This window comes from Dermacentor albipictus, chromosome 6, assembly GCF_038994185.2.
Source record: "Dermacentor albipictus isolate Rhodes 1998 colony chromosome 6, USDA_Dalb.pri_finalv2, whole genome shotgun sequence".
NCBI lineage: Eukaryota > Metazoa > Arthropoda > Arachnida > Ixodida > Ixodidae > Dermacentor > Dermacentor albipictus.
In genome coordinates, this window is record NC_091826.1 from 61917927 (window position 1) to 61938458 (window position 20532).

A 20532-nucleotide genomic window follows, 5' to 3' on the forward strand; every position below is an offset into this window, starting at 1 on the left:
AAAATCGGATGTGTATTCTGGCGCACAGAGTGAACAAGACGAGTTGAAGAATGGTGAGTAGATTCCCACGCCGGTCACCCAGGGAAGCGTCAGTCGCTATAAGATTTGTTGGTAAAGGGACCAAATAGTCCTGCAAAAGAGCATTCAAATATGTTAGGGCAGAAATTTAGCGCTATCGGGAAAATTTTCTGCAAATTCAATTTTGCATGACCTCGTGTGCCTATCGAGTGGAATGATCTCCCAGATACGAGTACATAATTGTGCTTGCACGAACACAAACTGCGTGGTTTGCGACCGTGGCCACGTGTTCTCAGAAAACGAATTTGATTCACAAATAAATTGATATTTGTTGGATATTAACCCACGTCCTTGCATGCAAAGACGTGGGTTTCTTTCCCACTGGCGGCCAGTTGTTGTTTCAGCCACTTTCATTTCCGTGTACTTATTGTTACATTAATTCAATTAAGAAGTACGAGTAATTTGCCCTATGCTGCCCTTGGTGTCATTGCTTGTTGGCTTCTTATGATTTGACTAATAATAAAGGGGCCCCCTGGTGTCTTGCCTTCTGAATATTATATATATATATATATATATATATATATATATATATATATATATATATATATATATATATATATATAGCAAACCAACTCTTGCAAAAACAGATTTAAAGAATGATCTTGCAAAAAAGAAATAGTGGCTTTTACGAGGAGGATAGGTGTGGTTTTATTAAACGCATGAGACAGGTCTATGCACAAATTACTGAAAAATTTGTGCTACTCGTAAGGGGAAGCGCTACGCTCTAATTAACGCGTGACACGACCAGAAACAAACAAGAATTCATATTATAGCCACGTTTATCCCGTGGGTAAATGTTTTATTTTATTTGTCATTGGCTTGTATTTTTTCGCGACGAATCTATAAAAGAACACTAGTCGTCATCGCCTTCATCGTCAACCTATTTATGTCAGCTGCAAGATAAAGGCGTAACACAAAGTCGGGAACTCCTCACCCGATAGTGTTAATTACATGCTAGACAGTTTAACTTCACATTATGTTTTCAACACATTAACATTCAAAGCCACCTTTACACATTGTTCCTTCAATTCAATTCAATTATGGGGTTTTACGTGCCAAAAGCACTTTCTGATTATGAGGAACGCCGTAGTGGAGGACTCCGGAAATTTCGACCACTTGGGGCTCTTTAAAACGTGCACCTAAATCTAAGTACACGGGTGTTTTCGCATTTCGCCACCATCGAAATCCGGCCGCCGTGGCCGGGATTCGATCCCGCGAACTCGTGCTCAGCAGCCCAACACCATAGCCACTGAGCAACCACGGCGGGTATACATTGTTCCTTCAGGTAGCCCAGTTAAGGGGTATTCGTCTCCTCGTGACTTACAGAGAACGTGACCGAAGCATAGCATGAGGCGCGGGCGCCCGTGCTCGCGCATAAGAAGAAGAAGAAGCTACCGGCGATGGCGGCTCCGCGAAGCGACGAGCTCCCTCCAGATAGCGTCGAGAACTCGCCCTCGACGGCCCCGAATGCGACAGGCAGCGCGGTTCAGGGCAAGCTGCAAGCCAGCCACAAGAAGAAGCAGCAGCACCAAAAGAACAAGGCGAACCCCGAGAACGCCACCAAGCCGGAGGCCGACGAAGAGCTCAGGCCCATCCGGAAGGGGAGCAAAGACCGAGTGCAAAGCCAATGGTCGCCCGAGAAGCCTCCCCCCAAGGGTACGTGCGCTTTTGTTTTTTCACGCCTGCTGCATGCAGAACCAGCACTGGCCTTGAGATGATACGGCCGCTTGAGTCGTTGAGTATACAACAAAAAATTAATAGACGGAATCAGATCGTGCTGGCTACCGTTAGAACGGTAGCTAGTACATGAGTTTGTTGAATATTGCAGTATTCAACAAGCTGAGTATGAATCCATAGGCACCGTGGTGCTTATGGCTTTATACGTTACTGCGATGTTAGATCAACGCTCTAAAGTTCCAACTGCTTATGGCTTTCCGTTTAAACACAAGACGAATCGTCTCAACACACTTACGTAACCACATTACGAATTCGCGCTGCGTCCTTGTTTTAGTCACGCTGTTTAGCCACAGTTCTGAATTGCAGCATTTTTAACTTAACATTTTGTTTAAAATGACGATTTAACAAAATCACGAAGCCATTCGAAGCCAAAGCGACGACGTTTAGGTAAATTCATAAACTGCAAAATCATTGCCGTGCTCGCCTAACAGCTACACTTGCAATTCCTGTAATCACTATAGCGCCACAGTTTCCTACAGCAAATTTTTAAAAGAAACTCTAAATTTCAATGTGCAACTAAGGTACGTTGACAGCTTCCGGTAGGGATAGCGCGAAAATGGCGCATTTTGAAAGACAACGTCCGACCGCTCGCACCTATGTTTGCTCCAGCCCGATGCGCTCGATACAAGTTGTCTAGAGAGAGAGAGTGTGCGTGGGGGGGGGGCGGTGCGTAGGCGCGTGTATGTGGGTGCGTGTGCGTGCGTGTGGGGGGGGGGGGGGGGGGGGCTGGTGCATGGGCGCGTGTGTGGGTGCCTGTGTGGGAGTGTGTGTGGGTGCGAGCGCATTCACGACATCATGATTTGGTCCAGCTGCCGTGGTTGCTCAGTGGCTACGGTGTTGCGCTGCTGAGCGCGAGGTCGCGGGATCGAATCGCGGCCACAGCGGCCGCATTTCGATGGGGACGAAATGCGAAAGCACCCGTGTACTTAGATCTAGGTGCACGTTAAAGAACCTCAGGTGGTCGAAATTTCCGGAGTCCTCCACTACGGCGTGCCTCATAATCAGAAAGTGGCTTTGGCATGTAAATCTTTAACGATTTGGTCCAGCTCTCGCTGCGTACTCCTTCAGTAGAATGAATGTTGCTTTATCCGGACACACGTCAATCCCACAGCGCTATGGTGTTGGACACCTCCTGATGACAATATCATTCTGCTTACACGTCAGTTGCCGACCTATATTACTCTGAAGTGACGAAGCCATAGAGCCAACGGAGAGAGACGTTTCGTATACATTCATTTTCGGACGGTTCAGCCCTGCGCGTTATTTGCTTATGTTGTTTTGTCAGCGACTGCAGTGATGTAGCACACGCATGATTATACATTACTAAAGTCATACTTTAAGCATGGCCACATACGTTGCTCGTAAAGAAAAAAAAAAGCTTGAGGTGCACAGTTCTGAATAACCATTTATACACAGTATAATCATCCTGTACAACCTCCCGCATGCACGGTCTGCTCACTTGCTCACTTCTTTTTCTCCTTCCACTCCACTGACCCTTACCCCCAGTGTAGGGTAGCAAACCTGACGTGTGTCTCGTTCACCTCCAGGCCATTCCCATCCTTGCCTTTTAAGAGCGAAGCCTTTCTTTTTTGCGAACGCCTCGGAGTTTTCCTGACGGCGAGTGCTGCGTGGCTGTTCTCTTGCCAAATAGCCAAACCAATCGTAGCGTGGGACGCTGGTGACGTCACCGCCGCTGGGTTCCTTGCACCAGCTCCAGATGGAGCTCGTCTCCGCGCATACGCGGCAGCGGCAGCAGCGGCCCGGCGGGGAAAGAAAAAGAAATAACCGGAAAAACGTCAGGGCGCCCCGCGATCTATCGTACGTGTGTGTTGTACATTCACAAGACATTGCTTTAGCCTCTCCACAATAGTTTATAAAGCCTTCTGTCTCACCTTGTACGGGCATTCAATGAACACAAACTAGTGTCTGGACTCCTGCACTCACACAATGCTTCAGTGTAAGTAGATTCCAGCTCGTTGGATCTGCTGCTTTTCTTTCTTTCTCTCTCTCTCTCTCTCTCTCTTGCTAGATGCGGCCCCTTGCACAATTAACATGCACACTCGGGTTCTTAACTTTTTTTCTATATCCTTGTAAAACGCGCGACGCTTAGCACTAATCTTCAACTACCGTAACTTGTAACGATCGGAAGGAGCAGTCGCCGGGCTTGTGCGATGCCAATGCCACCTATAACGCCAAACACAAAAGACTACGGCTGATGAGGGAAAATAATTTTTGCCGTCTTTCTTTTGACCCGGATGCTTGACGCAGACGCAGAAAGCAATCCGGCGGCGTCCGACCTGTCCGACCGATCTTCGGCGTCCGAAGGAGATGGCAATCAGGTGAACCGCCTCGCAGCAGCCACGGCCACCGGGCGACCCTCGGCCCTCGGTCGCGGAGCCAGGAGGCGGTCCATGTCCATGCCAGCCAAGAAACAGCAAGCGCCATCCCAGGTGACCACGGCAGCGACGTTCAACGTACGGCACCACCGCTATAGCCATGGCATATTGGAACGACTGGTTTCGTTATCCTTTTATTTGACAAATAGTGTAAGCCTTGCACAGGCTGTTACATGGAAGCCGGTTATTAAGTGCACGCAGAACGCACGTGTGGTACACATATTATTTGTAAGCAGTGACAAGCAACAGGTGCAGCAAACAAAGCATTAAGCCACGTTAACCAAAAATGCACGTGAATGGCGAAGACATTGTGACACTTGCCAAACGCGCAAGTAAAGCAATATGTAACGCTATTCTTACTATGTGAGAAAGGACTCCACTTTCGACACAAAGTCATCTATAGACCAGATAGTCTCGAACCGGATGGGCTGAGCGCATACTCCGGTACACAGCGACCGGCCGCCATCTTCCCTGAGCTGCCAAGGCGCGTTCGCGTGCATGTAGCGTGTGTGTGTTAAGGAGTGTTCAACGCGTAAATATGCCTGTGCCGGCAACATCCAAGTACAGAACATCATCGGGGCGTCACTGCGTCATATATGGAAGTGAAAATAACAAGTGAAAACGAGGCAGATTACGGCGCACCGTTTGCGACGAACACGATGTACGTCGAGAGCTGTGCCGCTGTTGCATATTCAGCCGTGCATGTCCTTTTGTCTCTGTATGTGTGTATCTGTGCTTGTCTCTCTATGTGTATGTGTCTGTCTACGTGCCTCGATTACACAAAGGCCTGAGGCGGGCATTGTAAAGCGGCTCTCGCCATAGAACTTCGCACCTGATTCACAAGCAAATACCGCGAAAGTGTTCGCACCGCTGCAGGGTTCTGACGCTCGTGACAATCGAACTCATGCATAACAGATTGAATTCCGTGCACTGGCGTTAGTGGCCACAAATTTCGCAATACCTTACAGCAACTATTCGAAACCTTTACGCGTGAAAGCTTGTTGGTGTTGCTTATCGTAACTACTGGCCAGAGGGCAAGAGCGGCGATGTTTGTTAAAAAAGTATGCATACATTGCACAGTAGATCCGACACGGTTGAACTAATGTTATTTCATCCTTCCGCCTACCCCCCCCCCCCTCCCGAGACAAAGAACGGACACATCTGGGCATCCGCGAAAGTGCGCTACGCTTACTCGAACCTACGGCATGTCGCCTGTTTTCAAGGTGCGGGCCGCGAGATTTTTCCAGGCACTACAGCGCGAATGTAAAGTATATCGCGTACTGCAAGCGTCATACTAGTTCATGACGTATTGTCAGGCGTGCAAATGAAAGTGTAACAGCCGCAGAACCAATGTTTCCGCATGCAAAGGTAACGCGCACATAACCGAACGATCCGCTCCGTCTGGAGACGTTGCGCTTGCCACAGCCATTCCGATTTGCAGCACAATCTTGCCGAGAATCTGAAGTTCACTAACCAACTTCGTTAGCTAAAACTCACCGTCCCGTCCTTCGTGAGAACTTCAAAGAAATGTCAAAGCGCAAGCAGCGCAAGCACTGCGTCCACCTACGGTCGCCTCACTTAATAGCTCGGAGCCGTTGGAGCAGCAGGTGGCGCCACCACGCTTTAAAAATGGCGCCAATAAATTTTTTTCTGTGTTCTGGGGCCCTATAACGTAAAACTATTCCAATATGTTTCTATTCCAATTTCCTGACGTCAAATTTGCGTAACCACCGACGCAAGCACCGGGCGGTCACCCATAGGGTTGTCTGAACAGACCAATCAAACGCTCTCCTCGTTCATAGGACGTCCCTTTTGTTTGCTTGAAAAACGAATAACATTGCCTACACTGAGCGGCTTGTTGTATCTAATTGGCTCACAAGAAGCGAGGAGAACGCTCAAGTGGAGAGGGATTCGATGGGGCCGAGCCACCCGATAACCGGATGAAGAGGGTGGTGCTGGCGTCTGCGATTGGTCGGCTTTCCCTTACTTAGCTTGTGGTGGCTGGTCGAAAATCGCGGCGGCATGCAACGGAAGCTTAAGAATGACGCTAAAATTGACCCTCAGCAAAGAAGAGTTGGCAGAATGAGGTAGGAAACGTGCCGAAAGTGCTTGAAAACGTTGCACGGTCACGCAAGAAGTTTTATTATACGCAAATACACCCATGCTCTCCGGCAGGTGCGAGTAGCCAGCGTCTCAGCGATCGGCGGCAGCTATCTTTTATTCCATTCGGAACGGGGCAGCCTGCGGCTATTCCGAAAAAAATTCAGTTTTGTTCGGCATATTAATGCATCTTTATCGCGTACACGTCACTTTGACACGGTGAGTTCGTGCGGTTTTGTGACGTCGCGTGACAGGCAGGTGAAGTGGGTGCAGCCCGAAAACTTTTCACCAATAGCCGAGGGCTAATGGCGAAAAGGGGTCGAATCAGAAATAACTGTTTTATTTCTGCCAAATCATGCATAATCAGTGTGCACACATCATATCAGATGGGGAGGTATTGCGGTTTTTGTAACGTCGCGTGACAGACAGGTGAAGTGGAGGGTGGTCGAAAAAAGTTTTTGACCAATCGCGGAGGGCTGATAGCAGAATTGGAATAGAAAAGTTTGGAATAGCTTTACGTTATAGCGCCCCTGGTCTATACATTCCGTTTCGACAACTTTCTGCGGCAACGCATTCTATCTCTCTATACATCTCGTAAAAAAAGAGAGAATTTGAATAATGTGTCCCAGCGTGGGATGTATAGTCTCAGGTGCTTATTATGACAATTTCTACTAGAACGATGATGAGGTGATTTCAAGTACTCGTTTTTGTGTATGTTTATATAATTCTTATACAGCACCAATAGAGACTATGTTGGTTTCAGTCGTCATTGACAAGCAAGTGCGTGTATTTCTGATGCATTCCGAAAAGCGTTACCGTGGTGAGAATAGGGGAATAAATGAACCGTAGTTGTCTACTTTCGCATGCTTCCCAGCCTATCTATAAGATATACCTGATGAGAGTTCCAAAGTGTACTACCATACTCGAGGATTGGTCGCACTGATCTTCTATAGGCCGTTAGCCTGACAGGAACAGGTGCCGAAGCCAACTTCCTTCGCAAAAAAAAAAGAAACAAGTGTGTTCTGAATGCTTTTGCGCATACATTCTAGATGTGAACGTCCGTCCCACTTTAGCGTACGTGTGATGGACACACCTAAATACGTTATAGCGTCTGTTCGCGTTATGTCAAATGGCATCGATTTATAACCTAATCCTACGAACGACTTCTTATGGCTTATACTCCTGTACTTTGTTTTATTGGTGTTAATATCCGTACCCCACCTACTGCACCGGTTTTGTCAAGTGACAAGTTCAGTTGCCTCTCGTCATCTGTACCGCGCCCACGTGGGTGCACCACGTGATCGCCGGAAAATAGCCGCACTATCACGCCGTCCTCGACGCAATGCAGCAAAGTCGTTAACATATGCGAGAAACACCAATGGACCTAACACTGGCCTCTCCTGATCCATGTGGCACACATGAGTACAGGTCAAGCGAATCTGGCTTGATATTAATGGTGACAAATTGCGGACGATTCAAGGGATAGGCAGCAGTTCCTACTATTCATTTTGGGTATATACCAACGTACGTAAGCTTGCAAGAGGATAGGATAAAGGACTCGCAAGAGGATAGAGGACACCGTGTGCTCGGCAGCACTATAAGGCCTACACAACTACTTTTTTACGCACTTGGCAAAGGATCATGTTTGACTAACCTCGACAAAGAAGAGCACGAAGTTTAGCTTCGTGCGCCGGACGGCGCCACCAAGCTTACTCATGATTCTTTGATCGCTTGATAAGAAGTTTAATGCTTGAAATTTAAGTTTATTTAGCAGAAGGTAGTCGCGCGTTTGCGAGGTAAGCACCTTGGGAATTAAACAAACTCGTTACTATGTATCTAAGCCCCTATGAGCTTCGAAGGCCAGCAAACGGATGCTCGCTAGCCTATTAATCACATCCGGGACTGGTCATCTACGCATGCGCAAGGCGTCCGTCTGGGCGAGACAATGCGGCCTGAGCTCACTGCCATACTCTGGAGGCGTAGGGATGAGCGATGGAAGCAGCGCAGCAAACATGCTTACGCGTATACAGCGCTGCAAGGAAACGTCGCATCGTGTGTCGCGCGGGCGATTGACGCAACCTCTTACTCGCATCACGCAGGAAGCGAAACCGGGCGCCGACGCAGCGGCCGAGACCTCGGAGGCTTTGGTACGGTCAAGTGAAATGGAACAGAACTCGCCGACGAGGAGGAAGCCATCAGTCCGCTGTGAGTATACGCTACGCTCACGGCCATGTTTCTTCGGCAGTGAAGGCACAGCTACGGGGCTGGAGCGTCTTCATCATCATCATCATCATCATCATCATCAGCCTGGTTACGCCCACTGCAGGGCAAAGGCCTCTCCCATACTTCTCCAACAACCCCGGTCATGTACTAATTATGGCCATGCCATCCCTGTAAACTTCTTAATCTCATCCGCCCACCTAGCTTTCTGCCGCCCCCTGCTACGCTTCCCTTCCCTTGGGATCCAGTCCGTAATCCAGTCCGATCCATTCCATCGGATCCAGTCCGCTGGAACTTCTTCAGGTGTAAACACCTGGCTTCAAGTATTCCGGCAGCGCTTGAGAGCGCTTTTTTATTTCTTCGGACTGATGCTGGAAGGGAGGGGGGAGAGAGATAGAATCAGACAGCTTCCACGTGCGACCGTTCTGCATTCGCCCAAGTAAGAGAAAAAAGCAGGGCCAATAAGTGAAATTAAACACTCGGTATTGCATATGTAGTTTTTCTTTTACTGGTTTGATATAAATTAGATGTTCTTCTCATCCCCAGCTTTACTGCACGGCTGCAGCCATAGCAAACGGTTGCCATGGGGTATTTTAATAGCAACTCTCTGTTTGTGCCCAGGCATAATGAACTCGTCACAAAATTTCGCTATACCCGCGTTCGGTTTCAGTCGAACCCGGTTACAACGAGCGGGTTTTCATTCAACGTTCGACGAAAACGCCTTAGGCGAGCGTGGCACGTGATCAAAATAAAACGAGCATTATCCTAAGTTTCAAACAAAAACAAACGTATAACTGACGCTCCGGAGCCCCCTGCGGGTCCTTTGTTCGAAATGAAGAGGCGTGCCAATGGGTAGGATTATTTATTTCTAAATAAATATGCTACAGTACTCCTAAACAAGCGAGCCCTCTCACGGTCTTGTTCATGTGAACAGGGTAGCCACAGCGGTCACGAAACTTCAGCTATATATGGGTTTTCTTTCAACCTTAGGAGCACGCTCCTTTTATTTGGATCAACCAACAAGATCATACGGTAAAGAGTTTCGTGTATCGGGGATTCGATACTCCCAAGCTCGCCTACAACAAATCTTGACGAGCATCTGTGATGCCGTATATACGTATGCGTTATCGTCGGTGGGAAAAGAGGCAAGCAAAGATAGCTTGATTTGGTGAACACTGATGAAAGGAAATGGGCGCCAGGGTGCACATATATAGGTAACTAAAATGCGGGGACAAGGAATTGAGGAAGAGGTCAGGAAAGTTGGCAACCAAGCACAGAGTAACTCCAAGCAAAGTGTAAATATGGCGGCCTCGAAGTCATCGACGTGTCAATGAGAGAAGCAGAAACGGTAAATTCCATACAAATGGTGGAAACAAAGTCCACGGGGATGTAAAAATATGGCAAAAGAAAATCGCGAAAGAAAATTTGGACGATTGAAGAGAAAGCAGTGTCTTGTCATTTGCGGCCCGATCTGGTGCCCAATGAAGCTGAAACCGAGTCTCGTGGAGTAGGAAATTTCTGAAATACCATCAGGCATTTGGCATCACGTGCGGAATTTTGGTAAATTTGAATGTGATATGTGTCCGGGTAAGTACCTATTGCTTCCGCTTTAGATTCGGCAGCTATCGCTCTGGTCAGAAACCCTTTCCTTTGTTTTTCGTGTTTCCTTTATTTTATCTTTGTGAGTCCCGCACTTCAAGAATTTCGACGGTGGAAATTACTTTCTTTGGGACTCCTTCGAATCACTACTATCCGTTCAGTTGCATAAAACGGCCATAGTTTTAGAGGTTAGAATGCTTGCGTTGAGACAGCCATGTCGCTGGTTCAGTCTCAGCTCAGATATAATATTACTTGCGCAGGCAGGTTTACTGGGCTCACAATCGTCCTGTTAACTGTGCGCAATTGAGTAATTCGTCTAGTTCCGTTTCGTGGTAGGGCAAGTTATCCGTTGGGACTATTCCGTCATCTCATGCACTACAACGTATTTCACCCACGCCGCAAGTCAACGTTACTCGGGTCCTTAAATCACTGTGGGATTTCCCACACGAAAAAGGAATCATGGGAAGTATGCAACTTTACCCGCTTTCCCATTCCGCATTTCCCTTAACCTACGTCATCAAGCCGTCAGCTCGCAGAATAATGTTCTTCTATCCGTCCACCCGTTGAAGGCAGATCGGCGGCCAGTTAGTGTCTAGCAACTTGTCGTCGCTCAGGTGAATTTGGCACCTGAGCGATGGCATGGAGGACATCGTCCTCGGTTTCCCTGTGCAATTGGCAGCAGCGGCAGCGACACGACTGCATCGCTAAAGAGCTACTGCTGTCTTCGCAGATCCCTGGATGCACCTCTGACTGGGTCCAAGGAACACCACCCCTGCTGAAGTGAATCTGCGTACTACTGCGAAAGGTCCCCGCTGCTGTGAACTTGCGCCCAACCTGAGGCCACCGTCATCCAACTGCGTCATCGGACACTTGGCGCTGTATTCGCAACATCTGCGCAGACGTACACTGGACCATCTACTAGATAAAAGAGCGAACATCGGAGCAGCCGTCACTTGGCAGCAGCGGCAGCGACACGACTGCATCGCTAAAGAGCTACTGCTGTCTTCGCAGATCCCTGGATGCACCTCTGACTGGGTCCAAGGAACACCACCCCTGCTGAAGTGAATCTGCGTACTACTGCGAAAGGTCCCCGCTGCTGTGAACTTGCGCCCAACCTGAGGCCACCGTCATCCAACTGCGTCATCGGACACTTGGCGCTGTATTCGCAACATCTGCGCAGACGTACACTGGACCATCTACTAGATAAAAGAGCGAACATCGGAGCAGCCGTCACTTGGCAGCAGCGGCAGCGACACGACTGCATCGCTAAAGAGCTACTGCTGTCTTCGCAGATCCCTGGATGCACCTCTGACTGGGTCCAAGGAACACCACCCCTGCTGAAGTGAATCTGCGTACTACTGCGAAAGGTCCCCGCTGCTGTGAACTTGCGCCCAACCTGAGGCCACCGTCATCCAACTGCGTCATCGGACACTTGGCGCTGTATTCGCAACATCTGCGCAGACGTACACTGGACCATCTACTAGATAAAAGAGCGAACATCGGAGCAGCCGTCACTTGGCAGCAGCGGCAGCGACACGACTGCATCGCTAAAGAGCTACTGCTGTCTTCGCAGGTTAGTGCAATATTACGCAAAACTTGTATGCAGTTTATTCCTGCCGCTGCTGCCACCTTAGTTGAAACTTACTCATCGTAACGGTATGCTTTGTGTTGCGTTGAACGGCCAGACCTTGTGAAAAAAAAAATGTCCAGCACATGTTCTTCTTGTGCATCAACTATTCAAGAAAGTGTCCCGCGTGCGATCTGTACGGAATGTAACTGTGCATACCATTTTGGCCAGTGTGCTGGGGTAAAAGAGAAATCGTTTCAAGCTAAGCCCCCTGATTTGAAAAAGACGTGGCGCTGTTGTAAATGCCGCGCAGGAAAGGCTCCTGTAACAGGCAAGGAGGATAATGGCTCTGATTCTGAATCTGATATTCGGAAGACTCTTGCCGCTATCCTAGGAAAACTGGAAAGTTTGCCAGAACTAACAAAAAAAGTGGATCAAATTGAACAATCTGTCCAACACATGTCCAAGAAATTTGATGACTTCGAAAGACAGGTTTCTCGTCAAGAGAATGAAATCAAGGCTCTGAAAAAAAGAGTAGCTGAATTAGAAGAAAAAGACGACATGGCGCAGGTAGTGCAAGCACAACTGCAGCAAGATGTTAATGACCTCGAGCACCGCAGTAGAAAACTTAACCTAGAAATACACGGTATCCCGTTTCAACCAGATGAAAATCTGCTTTCTGTATTAAACAGTCTTGCCCCCAAGCTTGAGGTACCGCTTCTAACAGCAACAGATATTCAGGCGATACACAGATTGCCTGCCCGGAAAGATAAGAAGCCAGGTATAATCGCTCGTTTTACCCGACAAGCGACAAGAGACACGTGGCTTTCAGCCAAGAACAAAGTAAAAAAGAACGATCTGCCTATCGTCATCCAGGAAAACCTTACTCGGTACAACAGAGAACTGCTTCGTCGGGTGAAGGACTGGGCAAAAGGCAATGGTTATCTTTATGTATGGCATGTAAATGGAAAAGTTCTTCTCCGCAAAAGTGCAGGGATGAATGCCATCCATATCAAAGGAGAAGACGACCTAGAACAGTTGAAATGAGTACTGTGCTTGCCGAATCGATAAAAGAAAATACAGTAAAGAGGCATAAAGATGCAAAACCAATATCATCTTCCTGCTGACTTAAACCGTATCATTTCCTGTTTTTCGCCCGCATCGCTAAAAGCTGTGCACATCAACGCACGATCAGTGAAGAACAAAACACAATCCCTAGAAGAATTTTTCAGTGAATTCAAGCTCACTGCGATAATGTTAAGTGAAACGTGGAGCACCAGTGAAAATAATGTTTTCAGAATGACTAACTATAAAACGTATTACCTGAATAGATCTGTTGGCCGTGGTGGGGGAGTGGCAGTTCTACTGGATATGAACGAAAATGGTGAAATGCTTGACTCATACAGTATGATCACACCACACTACGAGGTCATATCACTGTCTGTGGGGAAAGTTATTTATTCCGTTTGTTATCGCCCACCCAATGGGGACATAGCCGTTTTCTTGAAGTTTTATGATCACTTTTTATCGTTTGTAGCAGACGGAGGATACCTGCTTATTGCTGGAGGGGACTTTAACATTGACATGTACAGTGATAATTATCATAGTAGAGAATTTAGCACTATGTTGGCTTCAAACGGATTCACCAATGTAATTGAAATCCCAACGAGAATAACTATTGAAAGTCAATCCACCTTAGACTTGTTCATCACCAATTTATGCCACCCGAAACTTAAGGCAGGTGTATTATCGTGCCCCATCAGCGACCATCTGCCTGTGTATTTCTGTATGGAAGTGCCAGCACGAACTTCAAAGGAACCGGAAGCTTTCACTTACCAGTGTATAACAGAAGTTGCACTGGAGGACTTCAGAAATGCCCTTAACAAAGTTGACTGGACGCAAATTGCTGAGCTGGATAATGCAAATGATGCTTATAACGAATTCCTTGATATATTCAAACAAATCTACCAGTTTCACTTTCCCAATAAGACATATCAGCGGTCCCGTAAGAGTCGTAAACCTTGGATCACTCATGCCTTGCGCCAAGAAATAAAAATGAAATATAAGTTATATAGAACGTTTTTGGCGACACGCACGGCTGATAATCTGAAGGCGTTCAAGCAGTTCCGAAATAAATTAACAAAGAAATTACGATCCGCTCGAAAGGACTATTGCTCTGCATTTTTGGACATTAAAAGGGGTCGTCATGACTTACTTTGGTCCCGTCTAAACTCTTTGTTGCAACGCAACCAATCCCATGCCAGCGTACAAAGGTTGAAGATTAATGACAATGATTTAACTGGAATTGAGTTGGCTAATGCTTTTAATGATTTTTTTACGCAAATGCCAACCTATGGATCGCTTCCAGATGCATGTGAGTACATAAACTGTCGTAACGATAAAACAATGTTTCTAGAACCTGTTACAAGAGAGGAAGTTGTGTCAGTATTATTAAGCCAAAAGAATAGCAGATGCCGAGACATTGACGACCTTCAGATAGGACCAGTAAAATATGTTGCTGATATTGTAGCCCCCGCAGTTACACACATATTCAACCTCTGCTTATCTACATCTTCCTTTCCAGAAAAAATGCAGACCGCCAAAGTAACCGTTTTATTTAAAAAGGGCGACCAAAATGACTTAGGTAATTATAGACCTGTATCCATACTTCCTGTTTTTTCTAAAGCATTAGAAAAAGTTATGCACTCCAGGTTCACTAAATTTATTGACCAATGTAATTTGCTCACTCCATGTCAGTTCGGTTTTCGCAAAAATAAATCACCTGAGCTAGCACTTCTACATCAAAAAGAATATATTCTGTCCCAATTTGATAACAGAGCTTTCGTAATAGGTATATTTGTAGATTTTTCAAAGGCATTTGACTTGGTGAATCATGAATTACTCCTAAAGAAGTTATGGTACTATGGTATCCGAGGCCAGGCTGCAATGTTAATAAAATCATATCTTTCGCAAAGAAAACAAGCAGTTAGCTTACATAATGTACTATCAGAGGTAAAACCTATTATTTCTGGCGTCCCTCAAGGCAGCGTGTTAGGCCCACTTCTTTTCAATATATTCCTGAATGACATTGTTAACATTAACAAAAATGCCAAATTCATCATATACGCTGACGACACGAGTATTTTTTTTGCTGGGAAAAACATTCAGGATCTAATAGTGTCTTGCAATACAACAATGGTCACGCTGGAAAAATGGTCGAAATCTAATGATATGCGCGTGAATGAAAAGAAGACAAAAGCCGTAATATTTCGCCCGAAAAATAAGCCGGTTTCTATTCACAGTCATATTCTATATAATTCTCGACCTATAGAAATAGTTAATCATTTTAAATGCCTTGGAGTTATATTTTCTTCAACCATGTCATGGGAACACCAAGTAACTCACGTTGTCAAACAACTGGCTAGAGTAGTGGGCATGATTGGTTGCACACGGCACATTCTTCCGACGTCACTCAAACTAACTCTTTATCACGCACTTTTTTATTCTCACGTAAATTATTGTCATCTTGTATGGGGAACTGCAACACATTCTTGTCTTCGCAAAATACACATGCTGCAGAAAAGGGTCCTTCGCTACGCCTTCAATGTTAGCTATGGGTCACCCAGCAAAGGTCTCTTTCTTACAGCCGGTGTGGTCCAAATCTATGAATTATACCGATACCGGTTGAGCATTTCTTACAAAACAGAAATAAAAAATGGTACAAACCATATTCGACGATTGGCAAACTTGCAAGAGAAAACCACTAATTACCCTTTCAGACAACCCGAACAATGGATGGTGCCAACAGCACGCCTAAACTCCGGGCAAGAACGTTTGCAATTCACACTCCCTTCCCTTCTGAACGCTTATACATCTGCACATTTTGACTTATTCACCTGTACTCATAAGGTATTGCGTAGGATGTATATAGATGGTAGCTCCGAACAATTTTCATCTTCAATTGTGCCAAAATAAGTATTTGCTTCTGTATCTAATATTTCATGTATGAGAGTCTGATAAGTAACAACAATCTTTTTATCCCTGTGTTTACTCAGTACGCTTGAAGTGCTCTTGCGATGTATAGCATTGCATTTTTGTTCTTTTGTTTCGTTTATACGACACCTGAAGTTGAGTCGTTGTTTGTCTTCTGCTGCTGCCTGTAAAATGGGGGCTGCGGCATTGTCAAGCTGTATTTTTTACAGCTTTTTCTGCAGCTCCTCTGTCCATGTATCTTTGAGGCAGAAATAAACTTTATTATTATTATTATTATTATAATTGTGACGTCGGAAGGAGTTTCACCAGTAGCTAGTTGACATGTATGCAACAGTGGGTAACACGAGCGTTGGCAGTGACTCAGAGCAGCAGCAACGTATGGCGTACTTAAAAGCCAACTTCAACAAAATGTTGGACAACTTAATAAGCCTAGTTTCAAATGGTGTTTGTACAGAACTGCATCCGTGCGAAATTGTGCGTTTGAATTACGATTGAGTGCGCTAAGATAAGCTCGCACAAAGACAAGTTTTTGGTGCGAAAATTGAAAAAAAAAGGAAAGACGCCGCTATTAACTTTTAGCCAGAAGCGACAACAATGTCTAAAATGTGTGCATCTTCGGCATGAACTCTTGACATTTGGCTGCGCCCGTGGCTGCCAGAGGTGCGCTGAAAATTTTCGTAGGCGACGTGCTGGGACATGACGTCATATCCGCTACCAATTGAACCATTATCGGTCATGCGCATTTTCCAAGATTTATTCAATAGTTATAGGCTACTTATGAATTACTAACTTAGGTTAAAGTTAAATTTCGTTGCAGTTATCCTTTAGACACAACTGTGTCGGTTCACGCAGGGGTATCGATCATCAAAGCATAATATTTTTCTATTGCTATTGTACTCTTTCGGTTACGCTGTGTACAATTACGTCTCTTTGTTCTTAATCACGTTCTCTTTTTAATATTTTTACGACCATATTATTTCAAAGTTTACTCTCTTGTTTCTTTTCTGTAACCCTGTTCTTTTCTCTGGCCGCGATACGCTTTAGCGATCTGACGAAAAACGATGCAGTTACGACGTTCAAGGCCTTTTCTGGTTTTTCCGTGAAATAGAATCTACTACTATTACACAATACATTACTATTACTATGGAGTGTCAATGACAGGAGAACCTGACTACTGTTAAATTGCCACACAATAATAAATTTAATTTCGAGCGACTCGTTTCTATTTCTTCTCACGCATTCCAGTCATCTGGGACTCGGCGATCTTCTTCTTTCGTTGCAGTTGGCGCAACAGTTCTTCAACTCATCACGCCCCACAACAGCGTCTCCAGGAGCCTGTCGCCCGAGGAGTACCGAAACTGGTGGCCGCTGGTCACCGTCGGCGCCGTCATCGTGGCGGCTACTCTCGGCGTCGTCATCACGTTTTACTTGCTACACTCTCGAAAGAACGTCGTGGAGCACTGCGCCAGCGTCGAGTGCAGGTTGGCCGCCGAAGACCTGGCGTCGCTCGTGGACTCCCAGGTCAGCCCGTGCGACGACTTTCACACGCACGTGTGCGGCAGGGCGGGGGACAAGACCTTCGGCGGCGCCGACCTGACCAAGAGGGCGCTCGGCGACCTGCTCGTCTTAGTCCACCGCCACCTCCTGAACCGCAGCCACAAGGAAGGCAAGAAGCATCCGGGCATCGTGCAGCTGGCTACCACGTTCAGCTCCTGCTACGCGTTCGCCACATCGGCCAAGCCGCTAGCCGAGGCGCCCCTCGCGGGAGCCGTAGCCGACGAGAGCGACATCCTGGCGGCCGCCGACGTCGAGTCGGTGCTGCGACGCGTCGTCCGGCTGTCCCTGCGCAGAGGAATCTCCACGCTGTTCAGCGCGAGCGTCGTCACGTACCACGGCAGCGTGGCTCTGTACGTCTCGCGCGGGGAGTCGCTGAGCGAGAAACTGGGCGAGCAGGCCGACGGCCCATCGCTGCAGGAGTTCTTGGCGGGGCTTTTCGACGGCGCGTTCGCCGACGCGAAGAAGGTGCGGCGGCTCCACGCCGGTAACGCCGTGATGCGCCTGCTGAAGTTCGACGAGAGTCTCCGCCCTCGAAGCGGTTACGCCGGAGACATGGAGTTGGCCGGTGCTTCCAGGCTCGAGTTCATGAGGCGGTACGTGGGTGGTGGCGACTGGATGGGCTTCGTGAACTCGCTCTTGCCTGCCGAGTCGCAGCTGAAAGAATCGTCGCTCGTGCTCGTATCCGAAGCTGAGGCGATAAAAAGGCCCGTAGACGAGCTCCGCAAGGACATCGACTTGGGAGTCATATACGTCTTACTCCACGTTGCGATGGAGATCGGGCGCTTCTACGGCATTCCACTGAGGCAAGCGACGAAAACGTGCATACAGTTGGCGCAAGACGTTTTGCCACCGGTGTTGTCGAACGTCTTCAACAATTTGACGGCCAGCGCAATGTCGGCCCCATCGAGGGCAGGCGCCATCTTCTTCAGGGTAGGGAATGTCTTCGCCAGGCACCCGCTGAAGCAAGGCTTGAGCGAAGAAGACAGGAAGAGCGTGGTCTCTCTCCTGATCAACATCAACCTGCACGTCCACCGAACCACGCTCGGCGTCTGGCCAAACGGTTCCGGCTGGCAGCCGAGGGAAGTCGCCGAATTCGATTCCGCAAACTTCCCCAAGATGTACGGCACTCTGAAGGTGCGCGAAGCCCTGAGACGTCTCAGCGCCCCGCCTTTGGTGGAACACGTGACCTTCAGGCGTCACCTGCTGGCCAGCGACGCGGCCTATTCGCCACTGCTGAACGAGATCTTCCTCCCGGCATCGCTCCGCCGAGTGCCCGTGCTGTACTCGGGCGAGGTGCCCGCCGAATTCAACATGGGCACCGTCGGCGTCCTCCTGGCGATGCAGATGTTCCGCACGGGCGAACCGTGGGAGAGAGGCGCCCAGGAGTGGTACGACCAGAACGTGGGCGCCTTCGGACGCTGCGTGAAGCAGTCGAAAGCGATCGCCTCGCAAGTCAACGCGATGCCGCCGGACCGGCTTCTCCAGCTGTTCGCGCGGACGTACTCGCTCAGGGTCGTCCACAGGGCGGTCAGCGACCACTACGACGGGTATCGTTACGCGAGCAACTTCGACGCCGTGTGGAGAGATGCCCAACGCACGTTGTTCCGCAGGTTCTGCCTGCTGTCGTGCGGCGGCAGCGGACGCAACAACACCACGGGCGAGTCTCAATTGGACTGCATCGTGCCGGTGTCCAGCATGGCCGAGTTCTACGAGGCCTTCGATTGCGTGGGAGATGAGGCACTGGGTGCGCGAAACTGTGCGAGCTTGTCCTAGACGGTACCGCGAGGTTCCGCATAATAAGCAACACGAACGTCGATGCCGTCACCACGGACGGTACTGGTTCACGAACAGCTTGAGCGTTGGCGCCACCATCAAGTTTCTTTCGGAAATGGTTTTATCAAGGACGCTTCATTTCGAACACTGAGTGGGTTTGGCACTGTGAAACATGACTATTTCTTTCTACTGTACAGTGATAACTGCAACACTGCCGGAAGCCCTACTTTGCAAATGTCTATCGGGTTTTACGGTGCCTATCGCGCATATTTTCTTTTAGTCATGGAGTTCCGCTTTGAAACAACTGTTGCACAGGCGTGACATTCCTGTTTGCTATTTATTGCTGCTCTTTTGCGCTATTTCCATTTCCTTCAGTGTGTGTTAACGAACTGACCAGTACAGTACCGGTTTCGACAGATTTTATTACTTGTCTGATTACCGGTTATATTACTCGTATTTACTGATTTTATCACTCCTACGTTAGTTGGTTGTACAGCTCGTTCTTTTACTAAAACTTGATTTATAAATGAGACACACTTAAAAACAGTAAGCTTCAGGTATCGGAAAAGGCATACCAGCCTTCTCCGAGCCGGCAAACATCGTGCAAAGCATGAAAACTTTTCGCTCCTAAGCTCTGCTTAGGATTCACAGATCCCACGTCGCCCTTGTTGCTAAGCCGCTATATAAAGAGCATGGCATATGGAACGTAATACCGAGGTTGGCCAAGAAACTGGCCGAGCAAAAATAAAAATAGAACTTAATAATTGTATCAAGAGAGAGAGAGAGAGAAGAAACTTTATTAATGAATGGCCGGCAGTTTCGTTGTGGTCGCCTCAGGTGGCGGCTCCAAGTCCTTGGACTCTGGCGGCATCTTTGGCTTGCCGGACGGCCCAGAGCTGGTCTGCCAACTCTGAACTTTTGAGAGCCGCCTCCCAGCGGCGGCGACGCCGATGGAGAAGGTCCCCGGCGGGCCCCGCAGCTGGGGCGGCGTCGGGGAGAAGCGAGCTCGAGGCTTCCCGTACTGTGGTAACGGCCGCGATTACAGACGCGTCGCGAACGGATGTGGTCCCATTACCGTAGTTGCCGGCACATTCCCAGAGCATATGTCGTAGCGTTGTTCGCTGTCCGCAAGCTTTACAGGCATCTGTTGGATATAAACCTGGGTAGACGTGATGTAGGACCGCGGGGTTAGGGTAGCTGTGTGTCTGGAGCAAGCGTAAAGTAAAAATAGTTATAGTTTAGAAAACAAGTTATCTCTGTCGTGATTTATTGTGCCAAAAATTTAGTATTCTTGTTTGCAGATAAACACGAGTAATGTAAGTGGTGCTAACATAGAGGTGCGTTCTTTATAAACGGACATTAGAAAAACACTTCCTTGTTAGATTGCTTGCATCAACCGTTAGCAATGCATTTGGGTGCATTGTGTGTGTGTGCGCGCAGAATAATCAGCGTAGTTGTACATTATGCAAGTGTGCAAACGTTTATGTGAGCTGAACACTGCATTAAACGTAT

At 47.8% G+C, this 20532-nt stretch overlaps 1 protein-coding gene across 2 annotated transcripts; it reads left to right on the plus strand.

Annotated features, from left to right (window-relative positions):
* The first annotated feature begins 1443 nt into the window (after positions 1-1443).
* On the plus strand, positions 1444-19443 carry LOC135896602 (uncharacterized). Of its 2 annotated transcripts, none has more exons than XM_065425061.2 (4): positions 1444-1734; positions 4084-4289; positions 8411-8516; positions 16973-19443. In XM_065425061.2, exons 1-4 carry the CDS (start codon positions 1479-1481, stop codon positions 19018-19020), a joined length of 2616 nt encoding a protein of 871 aa, XP_065281133.2. In that variant the 5' UTR covers positions 1444-1478; the 3' UTR covers positions 19021-19443. The 2 variants fall into 2 exon arrangements, with proteins under 2 accessions (XP_065281133.2, XP_065281134.2); XM_065425062.2 differs by having other exon boundaries at positions 4084-4265.
* The last annotated feature ends 1089 nt before the right edge of the window (positions 19444-20532 follow it).

What these genes read in the sequence shown, in the direction of transcription:
- LOC135896602 (XM_065425061.2), top strand. Translation starts at nt 1,479, where the DNA reads ATGGCGGCTCCGCGAAGCGACGAGCTCCCTCCAGATAGCGTCGAGAAC. An exon ending in CGAGAAGCCTCCCCCCAAGG is followed by an intron (nt 1,735 to 4,083) that starts GTACGTGCGCTT and finishes TGCTTGACGCAG; the next exon opens with ACGCAGAAAGCAATCCGGCG. An exon ending in CCACGGCAGCGACGTTCAAC is followed by an intron (nt 4,290 to 8,410) that starts GTACGGCACCAC and finishes CGCATCACGCAG; the next exon opens with GAAGCGAAACCGGGCGCCGA.